Raw genomic sequence first — 19,787 nt, 5'->3', positions numbered from 1 at the left:
GTGGCGAGTGGTGAGCGTTACCCAATCAGGCGAACTCGTGGCCTCTGGTAGTGAGCCTCAAGGCTTGCCAGATTAGCAAGCTCGTGGCCTTCAGTGATAGCTCAAGTTTGCCTTTCATAAGCCAACTGGGGACGAATCGTTGGAGGAAGCAAAAGGGATGGCATGAGGAAGTAGAGGAGCAAAGGAGAAGAAGGAAAAGAGAAAAAGAAAATGGAAAAAAGGAAATAAAAAGAAAGAAAATAAATAAGAAAATAAAAGTAAATGAAAAATAAGAATATTAAAAATTCGAAGTTTTTTTTTAAATAAAAAATAAAAATTTGATTTTTTTTTTTTTGGCGGAGATAAAGCGTGAAATCATTTTCAAATGGAATCCAAACAACAGAAAACATTTTCGATTATATATCCCCAAATAAAGGAAAACAAATCATATTCATGGAAAATGCTTTCGGGAAAGGATGTTATTTTATTATTGAGTTTTCCACAAAACAAATGCGCCCTACATTATCTTTGTTTTGATATATCATATGTTATCATATGACGTCGTTTGCATGCTAAAATTGTGCTGTGATCTTAGGTTTAGAATCTGAACTTTGAATGTGTTTTGTTCCGTTTGACTTGGCTGTTTTTTCGAATTTTTATGATTTTTAAGATGCGATTTACGTGTTGATGTCTTCATAAATTTGTTCGTCACATCTAGGTCTAGGTCATGGAAAACTTGCATAAAAATTTGAGATAATTTACTCGATACGGACACCATTCAAATAGATGTGCTGGTTTCTGGAATCTTAATTTCCGATTTGACCTTCACGTGCTCTTTCATTTTTACAAAATTCCGTGTTTAGAATTTGGTAATACTTTCTTCATGAAAAATGTTAATCACATTCATATTTATATTGGAAATTTTTTTCAGAAAATAAAAAGGTTAGGCATTGAAAGGGATCAAGTCCCCGAGTCTAAAATCTCTGGTTGGGTAAATAGGCAGATATTCTTCCTCATCTTACTTTGTTTCTAGCCAACTGAAAAGACGAGTGGTGACTTCTTAGTCAAAATTTGTGTAGGCTCAATTGATTTAAAATTTGAATGCCTAACGTTGAGCGAGGTATGTGTTGGGAGAGCCCTAGTAAATGAAAGGCCATTCGGCCGAAGTTGACAAAACCCCTTAACCTTATTTCCCTATTCCCTAGTCGAAGGGATTAGGTCGCAACAAACTTTTCAGTATGGTTATCCTATTTCTGATTTTTCTCTGAATTGTTGATGTATGGAAAAACTTTGTATTCTTGTCACCCCCTTTAAGCCAGCTAATTATGGATCACATGCCCTATCAATCTCCTCTCGACTCCACAAAGCTTCAATTTCCTTATTCAGCTTTTGCAATATTTCTTTGTCATGGCAAACCGTGGGATTGTTCGTAAGCTCTTGAAGTTCACTCCTCAGCCCAGAAATACGTTTATATGCATTTGGAAAGCGGTCCTTACTCCATGCAGCTAGCCTCCGAGACACTAATCGTAACTTTTCTGGTATATTATCTTGCTGACATTCGCTAGACTTCCATGCTCTTCTCACTATATTTTTACAATCTTCGTCCTCCAACCGAAAGACCTCGAATTTGAATTCTTTCTTTCTATGATTATCCTTCAGGAAATTGGATATAAGGATTGGACAATGATCCGATCCAATAGGTGGCAAGGCAAAGCTTTCAAAAAGTGGAAATGAGACTCACCAGTCTATAGTACATAAAGTTCTATCAATTCTCTCCGCAACCAAAGAGTCTCCTGCTCTATTATTGGACCACGTATAGGCACAACCCTTACTCTCCAAATCTTGCTATGATTAAGGAAATCCGGAAAAGCAACAAGCCTGTAATACTCAGCCATCTTCTTGCACACTTTTTCCCAATGAAAAAGCACCACGTTGAAGTCACCAGTGCACAACCACAATTGATAAGAATAGCTGAGTTTATTTATTTCTTCCCATAACATAACCCTTTCTCTAAACTCATTCGGTGCATGAAGGAAGGTGACCTTCATGGGTTTCTTGTTCTCCTTAATTCCACACCGAATGTTAATGAAATGTGTCGAGTAAGATTCAATAGATAAGGTTACCAGCCCATCCCAAAATATGGCCAAACCCCACTCCACGCCCCACCACCACCCCCCGGCGTCCGCACAGGGAACCCCACTAGATTTGTAACAAACCTACTCTGAAACGGTAGCCTCTGTAGAAGCTTTACCACTTGTTCTTGGTTTTTTTTTGTTTCCATTGAAAGCACAATATGGGGAATCTCGAGTCATAAGGACTCTCAAAGCTTCAATTCCCAACCCTTGACAATTCCAACTCAAGAGCTTCATGGGTAACCCTGTAGCCTACTACAGCCCATCAAGCCCGTTTTGGTGACCCTCCTTATCATTCTCACTGGTTATTTTGTTTGTATTGAACAAGGATAATGGACAAAGCAGCAGGCCAACCTTACCTGATGGACACTAGCGGTCAAGTACTTTTTCTGAAGCGAGCCACCGATAGGTGTAGAATCAGTACCTTCTCCTGTATTGCCGCAACACTCAAGTCGTGGCCTAGATAGAGAATGCTAGGCTAGATATGATTGAAAGGAACTCCCAAGACTAGGCAAACTCATCTACCAGGCGAGCAAAGAGAAAGAGCTAAAGGAGGCACCAAGTCTGGGAATAGGTCGTGAGTCCATGTCGGGGCAGTCAAATGGTGGAACGAAGGAATAACTGGGAATGTTATTAGGGTAAAATAGGCGGGAGCAGGATATGGGACTGGGCTGCAGGGTTTTAGGTTTAATGGATTTGGAAAACTGTAGGGCTATTGGAAAGGTTTTAATTAGGATTAAAGATAAAGGCGGAAAGCCATAGCTACACCATCGGTAGAGAGGAACTCCTCACGAAGAGGGAGAGAGGAAGGCAGATCATATTCTCCAAAATTATGAGGGAGGAGAATTCTTGACCCCCATCGCATTCATCGACCATTTCTATCCATGTTCTTACTCATTTGTTTGTCCTTTCGAAGGAGGTTGCAAGAGAGTAAAATTACATGAAATACAATGGTACAACATTAACTTCAGAGCTAGAAGAAGGCAATCTCTAAAGTAATTGCTGTCGAGCTAAACTGGCTCTAGTCCATCCCAGCATAATATTAGATTCTGGGGACATGTAACCAGTACAACAAAAGTATCTTCAATCAAACTATGCGTGGTTCTCTAGACACCATTGTTATCTCCAATAGGCAAACTAGCATCAATTACCGGAGTGCTTGATGAAGTTGAGAATGTTTCTAATTCCACTTCGGTTGCATCATTGTCAATTGGCACATTAGGGGGTAAATAAGTGATTTTGGAGGCATTTGAAGATTACCAATATCTCATTCAAGCATTTCTAAGACTTTGCTCATTGGAGGACGATGGTCAGGGTTTAATTGTATTCACCAAAGTGCAACTAGTATCATCTTTTGTATCACATTCCTTTCCTCATCTACAACTTCTTCCAATTCAACAATTTTTCCTTCATTGAGTTGGTCGTACACCCACAACGGAAAATAAATTTGGCTTGAGTGTTCTACATTGGCATTTATATTCTTCCTTCTACTTGCCATTTCCATGAGCAACTTCCCAAAACTGTAGACGTCGGCTTTATAAGATATACCACCAATATTTCTGTAGAACAATTCAGGCGCCATATATCCCAAGGTTCCTCTTATAGTAGTCAATGAGACAATGCTATGATTGGTGGGATAAAGTTTTGCAAGACCAAAATCAGAAACTTTTGGAGTGAAATTCTTGTCTAAAAGAATGTTGTGAGGTTTGATATCAAAGTGTAATATTTGCATATCACACCCACGATGTAAGTATTCAATCCCTCTTGCCACCCCAAGAGCAATCTCATATATTTTCCCATAATCAAGAAACTTGTTACCTTTCTCCGTGAAAATGTGCTTATCCAAGGATCGATTTGGCATAAGATCATATACGAGAGCTTGTTTCGAGTCTTCAAAGCAAAAACCGATGAGTTGCACTACATTAACATGGTGAATTCTTCCAATAGTAGCCACTTCACTGATAAAATCTTGGCCATGGGCCTTGGAATGCTTCAAAATCTTGATGGCCACTTCATTTCCACTTCTAAGTGTTCCTTTGAAGACAGAACCATACCCCCCTTCACCCAGTTTATACTTAAAATTGCTAGTGATCTTCTTAATATTTGAGTAGGAGTACCTTACGAGCAAAAAGTTGTTATGAGCTTGCAAAAATTCTTCGATGTTCTTGTCCATTGCCATGTGCCTTCTTCTATACCGGTGGATTAGAAATATCGCGACAAATGATGTCCCGATTACGAATTTTGCTATACAGAAAAGCACTGAGGAAAATTTCGATAGGTAAGAATAAGCATTTTGATATTTACTTTAACAACAAATCATTGCGGCTTACCAAGTAGTACTATAAAATCTTCAGACATCCAAATTGCAATATCATCTAGGACGCCTGTGGAAGGAATGTATGATATGTAAAGGAACTGAAGGAAAAAAAAATGTTTCCAAAACAAAACTCGTAAGGAAACAAAGCAAGCTACTCTATATAAGTTGGATTTTGGTCAGAAGAATATGAGAAGTGGGATGCGTGAATTTGCAAATAAATGAAAATAAATAGCTTTGCTTGACATAGGCGAAAGACAATGGAAACCCTTTTGCTTTTGTTAGCGGTCAACATATAAAAAGAAACAATGACTTTTATTAGTAATTGATAATTTTGTTCCCAATACATGAATACAATTTGTTGCAGAATTTGTTAACAAGCGTCTCTTGAATCAATAGTTAAGTGATTAATTACAAAACTAATTAAGAAAATATGAAAATCTGAACTCTATGCCAACAAAAAATAGTCATGTGGCTGCTCGCACAATAATCCTATTTTTCTCATATCCGAAAATTCTAGCCCTTCATAGAAAGGAACATAATCTAGGCACATGTATGTGTCATGGGCCGAAGGATGGACGACCCGAGAGGTTCCCCAAGGGCAATCACAACTCACTCGTGGACTTCCTCCTTTCACTCGGATTTCCACCCAGTCTTCTCCCCGAAGGTTCCAAGGGCGGGCGATACCGTCATTGAGTCATATTACGGGAGTCTGTTCCTTTTACTTATGCCGGTAGACGGTAGTTGACATTATGTCGGTAGTTGAGGCGGTGAGATCTCGCCCGTCGGATGAAAAGTAGATCAACGGTTGTAAGTCGAGGCCCTCAACTATAAAAGGGGTGTCCTCCTTCATTTGTAATCATCCAATCTACCATTTCAGCAATACAAAGTTCCTTTCCTTCCAAAGCTCCTCTCTCTACTTTCTCTCTCAACGATCCGAATAAGTGAGCGGGTAAGCGTTCAATCGAGCAAGGCTTGGCTTGGGTGATCTAAAGTCGCCCGAGTCGCCGCACGGTCACGATCCCAATCAATCGGCCCGTGAAATATGCGTGCAGCTAATAAGGGGTCTGTTTTCTGCTGTTACTTTTTCATCTTTTTGCGAATCTCCAAATAAATATGCAACATGAAGCTCCTGAGAAATTTTGAAAACACAAACATTTACGTATACTAACGTGTATATTTTGTCATAATTTTCTTGGGTTTTAAATGTTTCTTTCATTTTCCAGATTTGAAGAGACAGTAGCAAGTGAGAACAGAATCATTCAAAATTGCGGTAAAAATTCGTAGCCAACCGATGCTTACCGCCCATGTAGTAATTGGATCCGCAAACCTGACGTCCGTTGATAAAGGAATTTAAGGAGCAAAAGAAAATTGACTTCCATAAACCTTGACAAAATTGGAGAACAAACCCATTGGCCATGATTCTATGGATTCGCTTGTAGTTTTAGGAGCTAATATTAAAGGGTTCTTCACCCCCAAAATCAGCTGGTATCCACGTCCAGCTGCTAATGGTGCAAAAATCCCTAACATCCGATGCTTTTGGACTGTGCAAAGCATACAAGTTCCAGTTCGCTGATGTGTTGGAAGAGTACGACCCCTCCAAGCAAGGACTAGTAGTGATTTAGTTTGGAGAACTAAACAGCTTTGAGCAGTTCACAATGACCAACACACCACCGCCAATCATGAAGTATAAGTAGAATGGATCGAAAGGGTACTTGTAGCTATACCACACCAATGAATGAAGGGGAAGAGATGAGCAATTATCCTTTTGCAGCCCAACATCAACCAATCTGATGTAGCCATGGGAATAATCGATGGACTGTACGAAGTATCGGCCACCATGGAAATATAGAACGGTGTGATTATATTCACAAGCCAACTCATACTTTGAGTTACCATATCCTTTCGGATCACTTTTCAGTTGAAACGGGTAACTTATATTATAGATGTCACCATAGGATGAAGCAACGCACCGTAGATTACTCGGGTTGGCATTGATAGCAATCACTTTTGATAGAATAAGGATGAGCAACAACACTTGATAGACATTCATGCCGCTGAAAGCGTTAACCATATCTCTGCTAAGTCTCAAGGCAAAGAGAAATTGGAAAAGAATTGCTGTGTGTGTGGAGGAAAGATTAAATGACTCGAGACTTTGGAGTCGCCTTGTCATGTGGAAAAGCCCAAGTCAGTCAACCAGCAATTGCGTGCAAGTCAAGAAATAGAGAGGTTGGAAAAGTCATTGATTGTAGGCTGACGCGTGGGGCCATCCCACTCCGAAGTCTGCCGACGCGTGAGGCCATCGACGCGTGAGGCCATCCTACTCCGAACGTCATCCTACTCCGAAGTCTTCCTGTGAGCAGCTTCGTGGAAAAGTCATTGATTGTAGGCTGATGTGCTTGTTTTCTGTGTTTTGGTGGGGGGATTGGAAGCTTCCAAATGTGTTTTGTTTTTTTTTTGGGCGACGTGGGAACCCGTAAGCCGACAGCCGGCAGCAAATTTTGAAGAAGCGACTATAGAACCCATCATCACAATACTCCAGGTGCCATTGATTAACATCATATCCACACATATCCATCTCAAACTATCATTAAGCATTCAAAATGATGATCCTAGCCCTGGCCACTTGCGGGTAGTCCGAAAATCATCACAAGTGGCCTCGCTTCATCGGACTAGGCATAAAAAGTATTACCCTAGTTTTCTCATTTGTCAAGCTCAAACGAGCTTACCAACCACCTCTAGACTTCAAGGAAAGGCCAAGCGTAGCTCCTCAAGAAATGCTTTGGAGAACCAGATGACAAATTGTATCTATCTTCTACGTCTAGGCATTTCTTAACAGCAAGCACCACCAACATGCACCGGAATAGCCTCGCCGGAGACCACCATTGAACACCACCAATGCATACACATATAGAACCAACACACATATAGAACATAGGGATGGGAAGAAGGAAACACGAAAAGTAAGAAGAGCAAAACCAATACATGACAATATCGAATATTCAACTCTGTTCATACCGAGGATTCAACTCGGGCTGTAAACACGAACAATCTAGAAAACTTGACTCTCATGTTGACGACATGAGTCAAGACGGTAATTTAGCAACAAATGATCACACATTGTAATCAAGCCGACTCAATCTGAGTTGATGCAACATAGCTCCCGATTCAGCCGTCCAAAAAAGACATTACATTTATGGTTCGGGTATTTTATCAAAGGGATTGTGAGCATTTTTCCCAGATCTCAAATGAAAGATCCATTTCAAGTTATCACAAACAATTAAAATCATATTTGGATCGTCAAACAACACTTAGCCGGAATATTTTCTTTAAGCACATGAGCATTCAAAATCGCCATAAAGAAATGAAACCGTACCTTGCTCCAAAATGAGGACTAAGGATCCTCGGTCTGTCGACGATGGAGTCGTCACGCCAATGAAAGCCACTCAAGCAGTAGGGAAACTCCACACCTTAGATTCTTATACCTTGTCTCTGAAAATGACTGAAGCAGCGCTTGATGGTTAAAATGAATAGAAAAACTTGTGCCAACTGTAAGGATTGGCACCGGCAGAGAAGCTCTGAGTGAGACTGATGTGCTTTGGGTCTTCTCGGCTCGACGGACACCGAACTGAGCCAACACCAGCTTTGAGGTAAAATGGCTCGACCGAGACGAATACCGCTTGAAAACTGCTATCGAACTGGCCATTGAAAGACTCCGTAGATATTTATGGAGAGTATCATCACTTGATGGAGCGATTCCTCTCGATCTTCGCCATGAACTTGCCCCCGACTACTCTCCGGAGGACGTCGTTGGGGAGGTTGCCAGAGCAACTTGCAGTCGTCGTCCAAGTTCTAGAACAAGACCTCCTTGGCTACGTCGTTGGTGGTGTCCGTCATCTTCTCCGGCACGAGGTGCGGAGGGGAGGAGCGCCGAGGACATAACAGAGGACCTGCTTTGCTCACCGATGCTCCACGCGCTCTCCTCCTAGACGCGCGAGCGTGCAAAGAAGAAAACATGGGGATTGGTTTCTTCCTTCTTCTTTTCGCTTTAGTGGGCCCAAAAGAAAATAAAAAGGCCCAAGAAGAAATAGCAAGCATGGGCTAAATCATAAACGTGTGGGCTTAGTGGGCTAGGAGAAGAGTGGGCTGATAGGCCAAAATTTTTGCCAAAAGATGGGCTAGATAAAACCGTTCCACTCGATTTTTATAATGTCGCGACCTCCCCGGAGCGGGTTAACCACCCACGCTGGGGTTGCTAATGGATTCTTAGCTGAGACTTCACTTCTCCTCCCAGCCCCCCCATACCAATTCGCAACTTAGGGTTTAAGTTCTTAATATGCAAATGATTTTTATCATGGAGTCACCACTAATCTATTTTTGGTGGGTCGATTAGAAACCCAAGTAAAGTAATGGGAGAATTACTTTACTCCTACGAACAGAGATTAAATGAGTTCGGGGACTTGGTACGTTAGATTTCTCTACAGCTCTTTCGGTACCTTTTCTCTTTTATTTCAGGAAAATGTTTTACAGGTGGCTTGAATTGATTTTAGCCTAAAACACTAAAGTGATCATACGGGTGCACAAACATTAATGATAACATTCAAAAGGAAAAAAAAAACATTGCAGAATTAAACACAATAAGGCAATCAATTATTTTTGGGTTTTCTCTTGTTTTAAAATGAAAACTCACCTAGATAACATGTACATGATATACTTTTTTTGGTATTTTTTTAATTGAAATTCGAAATAATTACTGAAAGTTGACTACCAAACTTGACAAGTTATCCTACTGAAGTTAGGAAATAATTTAGATTAAATCCCATTTTAATTCGGAAACTTATCTTAATTAAGTAGCCGTAACATGCAACCTAATATTTAAAAAAATCTAACGAGATAAATTCTAAACATGCGGTCTTAACCTATTTAAGAAACCATCCTAATTTGTCATGCAATCTGATTTTTTTTATGTTTTCCAAAACAAGCATTTATCAAATATAAACATTATATCCAACAACTCAAGATATTTATCAAATGAAGGATTAAAATAATTGAAAAATAATCCGTTGTCTCACGGATTAAATTAACGATTATTTTATTCCTAAACATCACAATCAAGAAAAATCAAAATAATTAAAAAATTAATCCGAAGTCTCTCGGATCAACTTAATAATTATAACGATTTTAAAGCCAAGATATCATCAAAATCCACATAATTAAAAAAAATGGTCCGAAATCTTACGGACCAAATTAGTAATTATAGTGATTTTTACCAATAATATCCTATTAGGTAATGCCTAAAGCCTCAATTAACATCAAACATTTGAGTTTATATAATAATATTGAGAAGAAATTTGGTTAAAGAAAACTACCTTATTTGGATCGGCGCCAAAGATTCACGAACGGTGGTTCGCGTTGGGGTCGGGCGTGGTGGTTGCAATGCAACAGCAGCTTCGGGTCGGGCTCGACGAGGGCTTTGTGGGTGCGTTCGGGCGCAAAGAACTCCGCAAGGAGAGCTGGTGGACTCGGTAGAGCGGCCGAGCGGCGGGGGTCGAGTCGGCCGAGCTCGGGACAACCGGGGGGGTCGTGGCTGGTGGTGCTTGACACGGCTTGTGGTTGGAGAAATCTTCTTGAAGTGTTTTGAAGTTGACAAATCGTTTCCATCGGTCTAGTCCGAAGGCTTGCAGACTCGCTATTTAAAGTCCGAAGACCTTGGGACAGCTAGACTCAAGACTCAAAGTCTATCCTCATTGAGTCTCTAATCCGTTGAAGAAAGGTTATCCGAAGCTGGATGTTTCGTTGAGGATTTAACCTTATCAACTAGAGAAGATCTCATGGCTGGAGAAGACATAAATGGAGTCCTTTGATTGATCGAAGATTGATTCGATAGTGAAGATTCGGTGATTGCCTAAATATTATTGGAAGGTTCGCTTATGGAAACCGAGATCCCGATTGTATGGGCGAACGGGATTGATGGGCTATCAACACGTTCCATTTATAGCTTGGACAATCTTCCTAATTGATTCCGTCCAACGGGTAGATTGGAGGAATTCCTTTGGTAAGTGCCAACGGGTATGATGGCATAAAGGAGTATATAAGGAAGACCTGTCTTAGTTGTTCAAGGAGTGCGCGATAGAAGAATTCCAAAGTCTGAAGCTCCTTTTTGTTTAGACAAATCCTTTGAGCAAATACTTGTATACGAAAGAGAGAGTCTATATTTGTGAGAAATCTTGAGGAGGTGTGGTAGAACATCTACACCTTTGTGGAATCAAGGCAAAGCGTGTCTGTAACCTCTCTCTTGTTCATAGTGGAATCCAGCCAATAGGGCTGTCGGTGAAGAAGAGTGGACATAGGCTTGATATAAGCCGAACCACTATAAATCGCATGTTCAATTTTCTCTTCTCTCAGTCTTACTTTGATTATCGTTTCATCCAACTGTCTAGTATTGTGCAATTGCTTGAGAAAAATTCTTTATATACCTATTCACCCCCCTCTAGGTACTCATACTAGGAATATCAATTGGTATCAGAGCCCGTGTGCTTACTTTATTTGAAGTGTTTTACTTCATAGTAAAAGATCCATGGCTAGTATGCTAGCACCGGGGGCGATGGAAGGGCAAAGCAATACCCAGACCACCCTACTTTGATGGAAAGGATTACAACATACGGAAGAACAAGATGAAAGCTTTCCTTCGATCAAAGGATCCTCGGAATGGGACGTTGTAGAAAAATGAATTACTCCTACCCCGCATCGAGTCTCGAAAGAGGAAAAGAAACGATGAAACCAGCGGAATGTCTCGGGAAGAAATAATCAAGAGACAAACACTCGATGCAAAAGCAATTTATTCCTTATATTGTGCTTTATCACCAACTGAATATAATAGAATATCTTCTTGTGGTACAGCAAAAGAAGTTTGGGACAAATTGCATATCACCTATGAAGGAACGGTCAGTGAAGGAAACTAGAATCAACATTCTTCTCGGTCAATACGAAGCCTTGAGAATGAAACCGGGAGAATCTATATCGACATGTTTAGTCGTTTACGAGATATTGTGAATGGTCTTGAAAATCAAGGTCAACCAACTTCGATCCAATGAAGGTAAACAAGCTCTTTGCGTGGACTCTCCGAGGATTGGAATCACATAAAGACTTCGATAAAGAGACGCAAAGAATTATGCCACTATCGGGTCGACGAGCTAATTGGAACTCTTGGTCTTATGAAGTGGAACGGATCAATGAAGATGAAGATCCAAAAGGTAAGAAATCCATTGCATTAAAATCAAATGATGATTCGATGATACAGATTCTCGAAGAAGATATGGACGATGAGGAGCTTGCTCTCATGATAAGAAGATTCAGAAAACTGGAATAGAAAAGGAAGAAGGTTCAACTCAAAGAAACAAAGCTTTCAAAGACAGCAGACCAAGTCGTTGATGATGAGGAACCAAACAAAGACATAGTCCGCTTTGAATGTAAGAAAAAGGGACACATCGGACCCAAGCTGTCCTCTTCGAAGAAGAAGAAAGGAAAAGCTGAAAGATTTTGAAAAGCTCTCAAAGCCGAAACACGGAGTGACACGAGTGTGAAGAAAGTGATAATGAATATGCCAATCTATGTCGATGGCACAATCGACTCATTCTGGATCGACTGACGGTGAATTTGAGGCAAGTGATATTAAAATTCTGTCAAAGTTTCTAAATATATTGATGAATTATGTTGTAGTCTTAAGACTTCTCTCAAAAGAATTTCCGAACTGAAAAAGGAAAACTCAGCTCTAAAACAAAAGGAAAATGTTTTAGTAGAAAGAGTTAAAAGTCTTGACTTGATTTGTTTCCATTCTTAAAGAAAATGAAGATGATCTTTTAAAAGAAAATGCTCTTTTAAAAACAGACTTATCAAATATCTCAAAGAAATTTTCAATAGGGTCCGAAAACTTGAGAAAATTCTTTCAGCTCAAAGACCTTACTTCAATAAGTCCGGTCTAGGTATGACGAAGAAACAATTCCCTAATTGATTTTCCTAAAGTAAAAGAAAGAATTAAGAAAAGACTCTCGAGAGAGGTTTACAAAAATCACTTCAAGAAAGTTTTTGTAAAATCGTAGGTAGAAATGCTCTAAAATGTTCAAAATGCAACAGTCCGGATCACTTTGAAAAAGAGTGTCCTATGGTTTGGAAACCTGTTAAGAAGTTATGGGCTAATCTTGCTTATGTTACTAACACCAAAGGACCCAAGAAAGTTTGGGTACCAAAGAAAGCTTGAGACTCTTTTTTAAATACGGGTCACCGTCAAGAAAAAGGTAAAGTGGTATCTTGACGGTGGATGCTCAAGACACATGACAGGAGACTCAAATTGTTTTATAAAGATTGCTCAAGTAAATGGTGGAAAAGTTTCATTTGGAGGAAACAGCAAAGGAAGTATTGTGGGATTTGGAACTGTGAAAATTGGAAATCTCACAATAAGTAATGTTTCCTTAGTGGAAGGACTCAATTACAATCTTCTCAGCATTAGTCAATTGTGTGATACTGGTTTCAAGATCTTTTTTCAAGAAGGAATATGTTTTGGAATCAATAAAGACTCTACTAGTCTTTCATGGGTCATAGACATGGAAACATTTATCTTACGGATGTGAAACCAAATGAATCGCAATGTTTCATCTCAATTCAAGACGAAGCAAGCTTATGGCACAAAAGCTTGGTCATGTCAACATGAAGCAATTAGCCAAAATCTCATCAAAGCAGCTTGTTCGAGGACTACCCAAATTACCTTATCAAAAGACTGATCCATGCACTCCATGTATTCGGGAAAGCGGTAAGAAATTCATTCAAGCCAATAAATTATGTCTCTACTAATCATGTACTGCAGTTGCTGCATATGGATCTCTTCGGACCAACCAGAACACAGAGTATTGGAGGTAAGAAATATTGCCTAGTAATTGTGGACGATTACTCCCGTTTTACTTGGGTATATTTCCTTGCAAGTAAGTCGAAACCTTCTCGTATTTTGAAAAGTTTGCTAAAAGGTTCAAAATGAAAAATGATGTGTTATCTCTAGTATAAGAACAGATCATGGAGGTGAATTTGAAAATCAAGATTTTACAAAATTTTGTGATGAATCGCTTTAATCATGTGTTCTCCTCTCCATATACTCCTCAAGAAAATGGAGTTGTGGAAAGAAAGAACAGATCTCTTGAGAAAATGGCTAGAACTCTTTTAATTGAAAGTAAGATTTCTTCACGATTTTGGGCTGAAGAAGCTGTTTCAACAGCATGTTATATCATCAATAGAGTCTTCTTAAGACCTATTCTAGAGAAAACCCCTTACGAATTGTTCAAAGATAAGAAGCCTATTGTTTCATACTTTCATGTATTCGGTTGCAAATGTTTTATATTGAAAAATGCAAAAGATCGAGTTGGTAAGTTTGAAGAAAGATCAGATGAAGGTATCTTCCTTGGATATTCTACATCAAGCAAAGCCTTCAAAGTCTATAACAAGAAGAGCCAGTTTATGGAGGAGTCAATGAATGTCAAATTCCAAGACTCAACGCAAGATGAATCAAGTCAGACTCATCAAGAAGAGTCTGAACCTGCTCCAGATCTTCCAAAGCTTACATCTCAAGAAGCATCTCAGACTCTGGAAAACCAGCTTCAAGATGTTCGTGAAGATCCAAACAAAGAAAGAGATCATCAACTGACAGATCAACGAGTAACCTGGAAGCATAAGTCCAGTCATCCCAAAGATCTTATAATTGGCGAAATGAATGAAGGAATTCGCACTGGATCCAAAAGGCGAGAAGAGTCTAGTCTTTGTGGCTCTCGTTTCTGAAATTGAACCAAAAAGCATAGAAGAAGCTTTATCGATGAAAATTTGGATTGAAGCTATGCAAGAAGAGCCGGAGCAGTTTAGCATTAATGATGTCTGGAAATTGACATCCAAACCAAAAGGTAAAACTGTTATTGGAGCTAAATGGGTGTTCAGAAACAAGATGAATGAGAAAGAAAAAGTCATCGAAACAAAGCAAGACTCGTGGCCAAGGGATATACGCAAGAAGAAGGAATAGACTATGATGAGACTTATGCTCCAAAGTAGCAAGGTTAGAAGCTATTCGACTATTACTTGCGTTTGCTTGTTATAAGAATTTCAGGTTATTCCAAATGGACGTCAAAAGCGCCTTCCTAAATGGAGTCATCCAAGAGGAAGTTTATTTGGAACAACCACCAGGGTTTGAAGACCCAAAGAAGCCAGACTCAGTCTTCAGATTGAAGAAGGCTCTGTATGGTTTAAAGCAAGCACCTCGAGCTTGGTACGACAGATTAAGTAAGTTTTTAATACAAAATGGTTTTGTCAAAGGTAAAGTGGATACTACTTTATTTATCAAAAAAGGAGAACAAAAGTTTCTTACTTGTTCAAATATATGTGGACGACATTATTTTCGGATCTTCTAATGAAAATATGTGCAAGAAATTTTCTAAGTTTATGCAGGATGAATTTGAAATGAGTATGATGGGAGAGTTAACATTCTTTCTTGGTATTCAAGTAAAACAATTGAAGGAAGGAACTTTTATTTATCAAGAAAAATATGTTAATGATCTTGTCAAAAGATTTGACTGGAAAGTTGCAAAAAGACCGACATACCGATGTCAAGTTCTTTGAAGATAGACAAAGATGAAGAAGGGAAGAAAGTTGATCAAAAGCTGTACGGGAGCATCATTGGTTCACTTCTTTATCTTATCGCTTCTAGACGACATATTGTTGAGTGTTTGCATCTGTGCTAGGTTTCAATCAGATCCTAGAGAATCCCATCTCAGTGCTGCGAAACGCATCATTAAATACGTTGCTTCATCATCAAGCATCGGTCTTTGGTATCCTAAGAAGGGAGACTTTAATCTTAAGGATATTCGACGCGAGATCTCGGCCGGTTGCAGAGTTGATAGAAAGAGCACTTCGGGAACTTGCCAGTTGCTTGGAAGCAGGACAGTGTCTTGGTTTTCAAGGAAACAAAGCACTATGTCTCTTTCAACAACAGAAGCAGAGTATGTAGCTCTGGGAAGCTGCTGTTCGCAAATTCTATGGATAAAACAACAGCTAAGAGACTTTGAAATTGAAGACTCATGCACGGAGATTAATTGAGACAACACCAGCGCTATCAATCTCACCAAAAATCCAATTCTCCACTCAAGAGCAAAGCATATAGAGATTCGACATCATTTTATAAGAGACCATGTTCAAAATGGAGATGTTTCAATTCAATTTGTTGACTCAAAGAATCAACTGGCGGATATATTCACAAAGCCTTTGGAGAAAAATCAATTTGAGTCTATACGCTTGAGACTCAACATTTTGAGGTATGAGGATATCAAAGTCTAAAGACTTCAGACTCGAGACTTACAAGACTTTATCCGAAGACAGGTTTTGGTACGTCCGTCGACCGTAAGTCTTTCTCTCTTGAATCTCAACTTGAAAAGGTACGATTGTCGATCTTGTGTTTAAATTGTTGCTATATTTAATTGAAGTAAATATTGCATCGTTTCATTTTCAAAAGGGAAGTTATTTTTGAAATGGCTATTTTTGCGGAAAAAGACAGTTATTTTGAAAAGGCATATTTTTATTTCCTTTATGACGGTTCGTTTATCCCTCTTTTAACCGATCTTGAACTGTCGATTCCTTTTCACTTTTCTCTCAAAAACCCTAGAAAGCATCGATCCTCCATTCCCGTTTGTCTTCTTTGTTTAATCCTCAAAAAGTTGTCATCTTTTCTGGGAAAGTCAAGCAAGGAATCTTCCAAAGCGAGAAAGATGTCATCTTCAAGAAAGTCTTCGAAAATTGCAAGCGGGGACCACGGCGGATGAGTGAGGGCCTACGCACTTCGATCTTACCGAAGATGAAGTGACTCCAGATTAGCAAGCGAGCCCACAACATTCTCAACAGCGTCATTCTCCTCCATCTAGTCCTTAAGGCGTTGATCATCAACAACAGGAAGAAATCATCGAGGATGCGGACTCGTAAGAGTTCAAAAGCCCGCTTATATTTACCAGTTATATCGTGCCCTAAAAGGAATTCGTACTCCTTTGAACTACATTGATGATTTTCTTAAAGACAAAGGACATGGGAACGAATATATCTTTCTGAAAAAAATGGAAAGTTTGGGAATTGCTCGAAAAGGGGTGGCTGAGGAAACCCTTGCAAATATCCCAAGTGATCCTCGTGACTGGGGGCCGAATCCTGTAGATGGGAATGATGATGATAAATTGTACAGTCAATTCCAACCGAAAATGGGTGTTGCGGTTGATAATCAAGGAAAAAGGGGAGATTTGTTCAGATCAAAGGAGCAAAAGGATCGTACTCGAAATTGCTGAAGCGTGGGGTGATAAACCCTAGGAGTGTAGATTTTGATTTTCTGGATGCTTGTGAATATGAACTTGAGGGAAAAGTTCAGTTATCTTCAACTTGAAAAGTTCCGCTCGACTCTCTGAGAGGCCTATGCTGAATTGCTTGCATATTTCTATTCAAATCTAAGCTTTTTGGATGCGAATAGATTCTCGTTCAACGTTAAAGACCAAGATTATGTTGTGGATATGAATATGCTTTGGCAGATGTGTTAGAAGTCGAAAGAGGAAGATATCGGCCAATCAAAGTTTCCATTGCTCGGGCCACTCTTGAACCGGTGAAGGACGGGAGAACAAGATGAAAAGATCACCTACTTAAGGATGGGTGCATTCAACATCTTGCTTCACAAGATTGTGATTAATTGCCTCCGACCGAAATCAACTTCCAAGATTGATGTTTCAAGTTCAGAGGCCAAGTTGATGTATGCCATTCTCTTTGGAAAAAGGTTTTCTCTCCCTCACACTGTGATGTTTCACATGTATAGAGCAATGATGAAGGACAGAGGTCAACTCCCTTACCCAAGCCTTGTTACGAAGTTATTCGGACATCTGAATATTCAGCCTCCACAAATCTTTTGTGTTCGACCATGCGATCATATGGTGGTAGGTCTGAAAATGGTGACCAAAATGCGTCCGGAAGGAACCGAGCAAGGAGTTGGAGAAATTCAAGGAGAAGACTCCCTGCAAAAATCTCATCAAATATCTTCTGCAGCTAAAAAAGAAAATGGAAGGAGCCCATGGTTGCTCCATCCAAGAGAAGAAGAGCTCTCCTTGTTGAGGATGAAGATGATGAGGAAGACATCACTATCTCTGCATTGGCTTTGAAGAATTTAAGTCGTCCTGTTCCATAGAAAGAATCGGAGCAAATGACGAAAGAAGCAGAGGAGAAGGAAGAAGAAGAAATAGAAGCTGAAAAAGAAACAGAGGAGGAAAGACCTGAAGAAGAAAGAAGAGAAGAAGGAGAACCTGAAGAACACTCTTCTCCACCTGTAGGCATGGAAATAGGGGGAGATCAGGAGAAAGGAGTGAAGTCTTCATGTCCTGATGCAAGTGAAGGAATCAATCGCTCACCGGCGGACCCGGAGGATGTTTATGCATCTCAATTTCCAGAAGAAGGTCATGAAGTTTCATCACCAAACCTGCAAGATTATGCTGATCTACCATCATCCGCATTTACTCCATCGATCGAGTCGAAGCAAGTACTCAAACCGATAATGGAGCAGATTTTCGCGAGAATCATGGATATTCTTTTGGAGATGCGAGGTCAGATTTATGCCTTGGGATGCGAACTTCAAAGCTTGAAGAATGAAGGTCAAGCTTCTTCCTGTTCATTGAATGATAAAATGCAAGCCCTCTCTGTTCGAATCAGGCCAATGCCAAGAGTGAGGAGATTGCACAACTAAAGGAAGACTTTAAAAGGCTGGAAGGCATCGTTCGATCTATGGAAGATTTCCAGCTTGTCCGCGTTCCCAAGCAATCTTAACTTCATCTCATCCTTTTTAATGATGACAAAAAGGGGAGAGATGCAAGATTTGATCAAAAACCTTTCATTCAACTTTTAATTGTTTTTGTTGGATTGTTTTGTGGTTTGAATCTGTTTGACTTTGGTTTGTGTCTCGGATGAGAATCGAACTAGACTTGGACTTGACTGCTTCTATTAACTAATATTGATATCTTATGGATGGCTTCATCATATACCGGACTAACCTATTTTTCTGTGGTTGCAGATTCTAGTGTTATTCTGTTAAGACATTTACCTCTATAAGATATGCATATGTGTTTGAGAAATGTTTTGCGGGTCAAAGATATCCAAATCTGCGGGAAAGTTTTGTCACCATCAAAAAGGGGAGATTGTTGGAGAAATCTTCTTGAAGTGTTTTGAAGTTGACAAATCGTTTCCATCGTCTAGTCTCGAAGGCTTGCGGACTCTGCTATTTAAAGTCGAAGACCTTGGGACAGCCGGACTCAAGACTTAAAGTCTATCCTCATTGACAGTCTCTAATCCGTTGAAGAAAGGTTATCCAACTGGATGTTTCGTTGAGGATTTAACCTTATCAAGCGGAGAAGATCTCATGGCTGGAGAAGACATAAACGGAGTCCTTTGATTGATCGAAGATTGATTCGATAATTGAAGATCCGGTGATTGCCTAAATATTATTGGAAGGTTCTCGCTTATGGAAACCGAGATCCCGATTGTATGGGCGAACATGATTGATGGGCTATCAACACGTTCCATTTATAGCTTGGACAATCTTCCTAATTGATTCCGTCCAACGGGTAGATTGGAGGAATTCCTTTGGTAAGTGCCAACGGGTATGATGGCATAAAGGAGTATATAAGGAAGACTGTCTTAGTTGTTCAAGGAGTGCGCGATAGAAGAATTCCAAAGTCTGAAGCTCCTTTTTGTTTAGACAAATCCTTTGAGCAAATACTTGTATACGAAAGAGAGAGTCTATATTTGTGAGAAATCTTGAGGAGGTGTGGTAGAACATCTACACTGTGGAATCAAGGCAAAGCTGTGCTGTAACCTCTCTCTTGTTCATAGTGGAATCCAGCCAATAGGCTGTCAGTGAAGAAAAGTGGACGTAGGCTTGATATAAGCCGAACCACTATAAACCACGTGTTCAATTTTCTCTTCTCTCAGTCTTACTTTGATTATCGTTTCATCCAACTGTCTAGTATTGTGCAATTGCTTGAGAAAAATTCTTTATATACCTATTCACCCCCCTCTAGGTACTCATACTAGGAATATCACTTGTCATCGCTGGTGTACCTGTAGGGAAGGAGCAGCAGCGCGCAGCTCGGGCCAGGCGAAGATGGAGGAGGCGCGGCGACAGGCGAGCGGAGGTGCGGCGACGGATAGGGCGCAGCGACGGGTGCCGTAGCTTGCGGGCGTCTGGGCGGTGGCGCGGCGTCGGGCGGAGGTGCAGAGGACGGCGCGAGTTCGCGGGTGAGATGGAGCTCCGGCGGCTGGTGGAACGA

The 19,787-nt window shown here is 40.1% G+C and overlaps 1 protein-coding gene across 1 annotated transcript; it reads right to left on the bottom strand.

The window, feature by feature from the left end:
* Nucleotides 1–3,438: 3,438 nt before the first annotated feature.
* Nucleotides 3,439–4,290, bottom strand: LOC120289586 (rust resistance kinase Lr10-like). Its single transcript, XM_039304689.1, has one exon. The coding sequence runs from the start codon at nt 4,288–4,290 to the stop codon at nt 3,439–3,441; it is 852 nt and encodes a 283-aa protein (XP_039160623.1).
* Nucleotides 4,291–19,787: the final 15,497 nt, after the last annotated feature.

Source organism: Eucalyptus grandis, chromosome 11, assembly GCF_016545825.1.
Source record: "Eucalyptus grandis isolate ANBG69807.140 chromosome 11, ASM1654582v1, whole genome shotgun sequence".
Lineage (NCBI taxonomy): Eukaryota > Viridiplantae > Streptophyta > Magnoliopsida > Myrtales > Myrtaceae > Eucalyptus > Eucalyptus grandis.
The sequence above is the reverse complement of the archived record's forward strand: the minus strand, read 5'-3'. Positions and strand labels throughout refer to the sequence as shown.

Coding starts and splice junctions, on each gene's coding strand:
- LOC120289586 (XM_039304689.1), bottom strand. CDS start 4,290: ATGGCAATGGACAAGAACATCGAAGAATTTTTGCAAGCTCATAACAAC.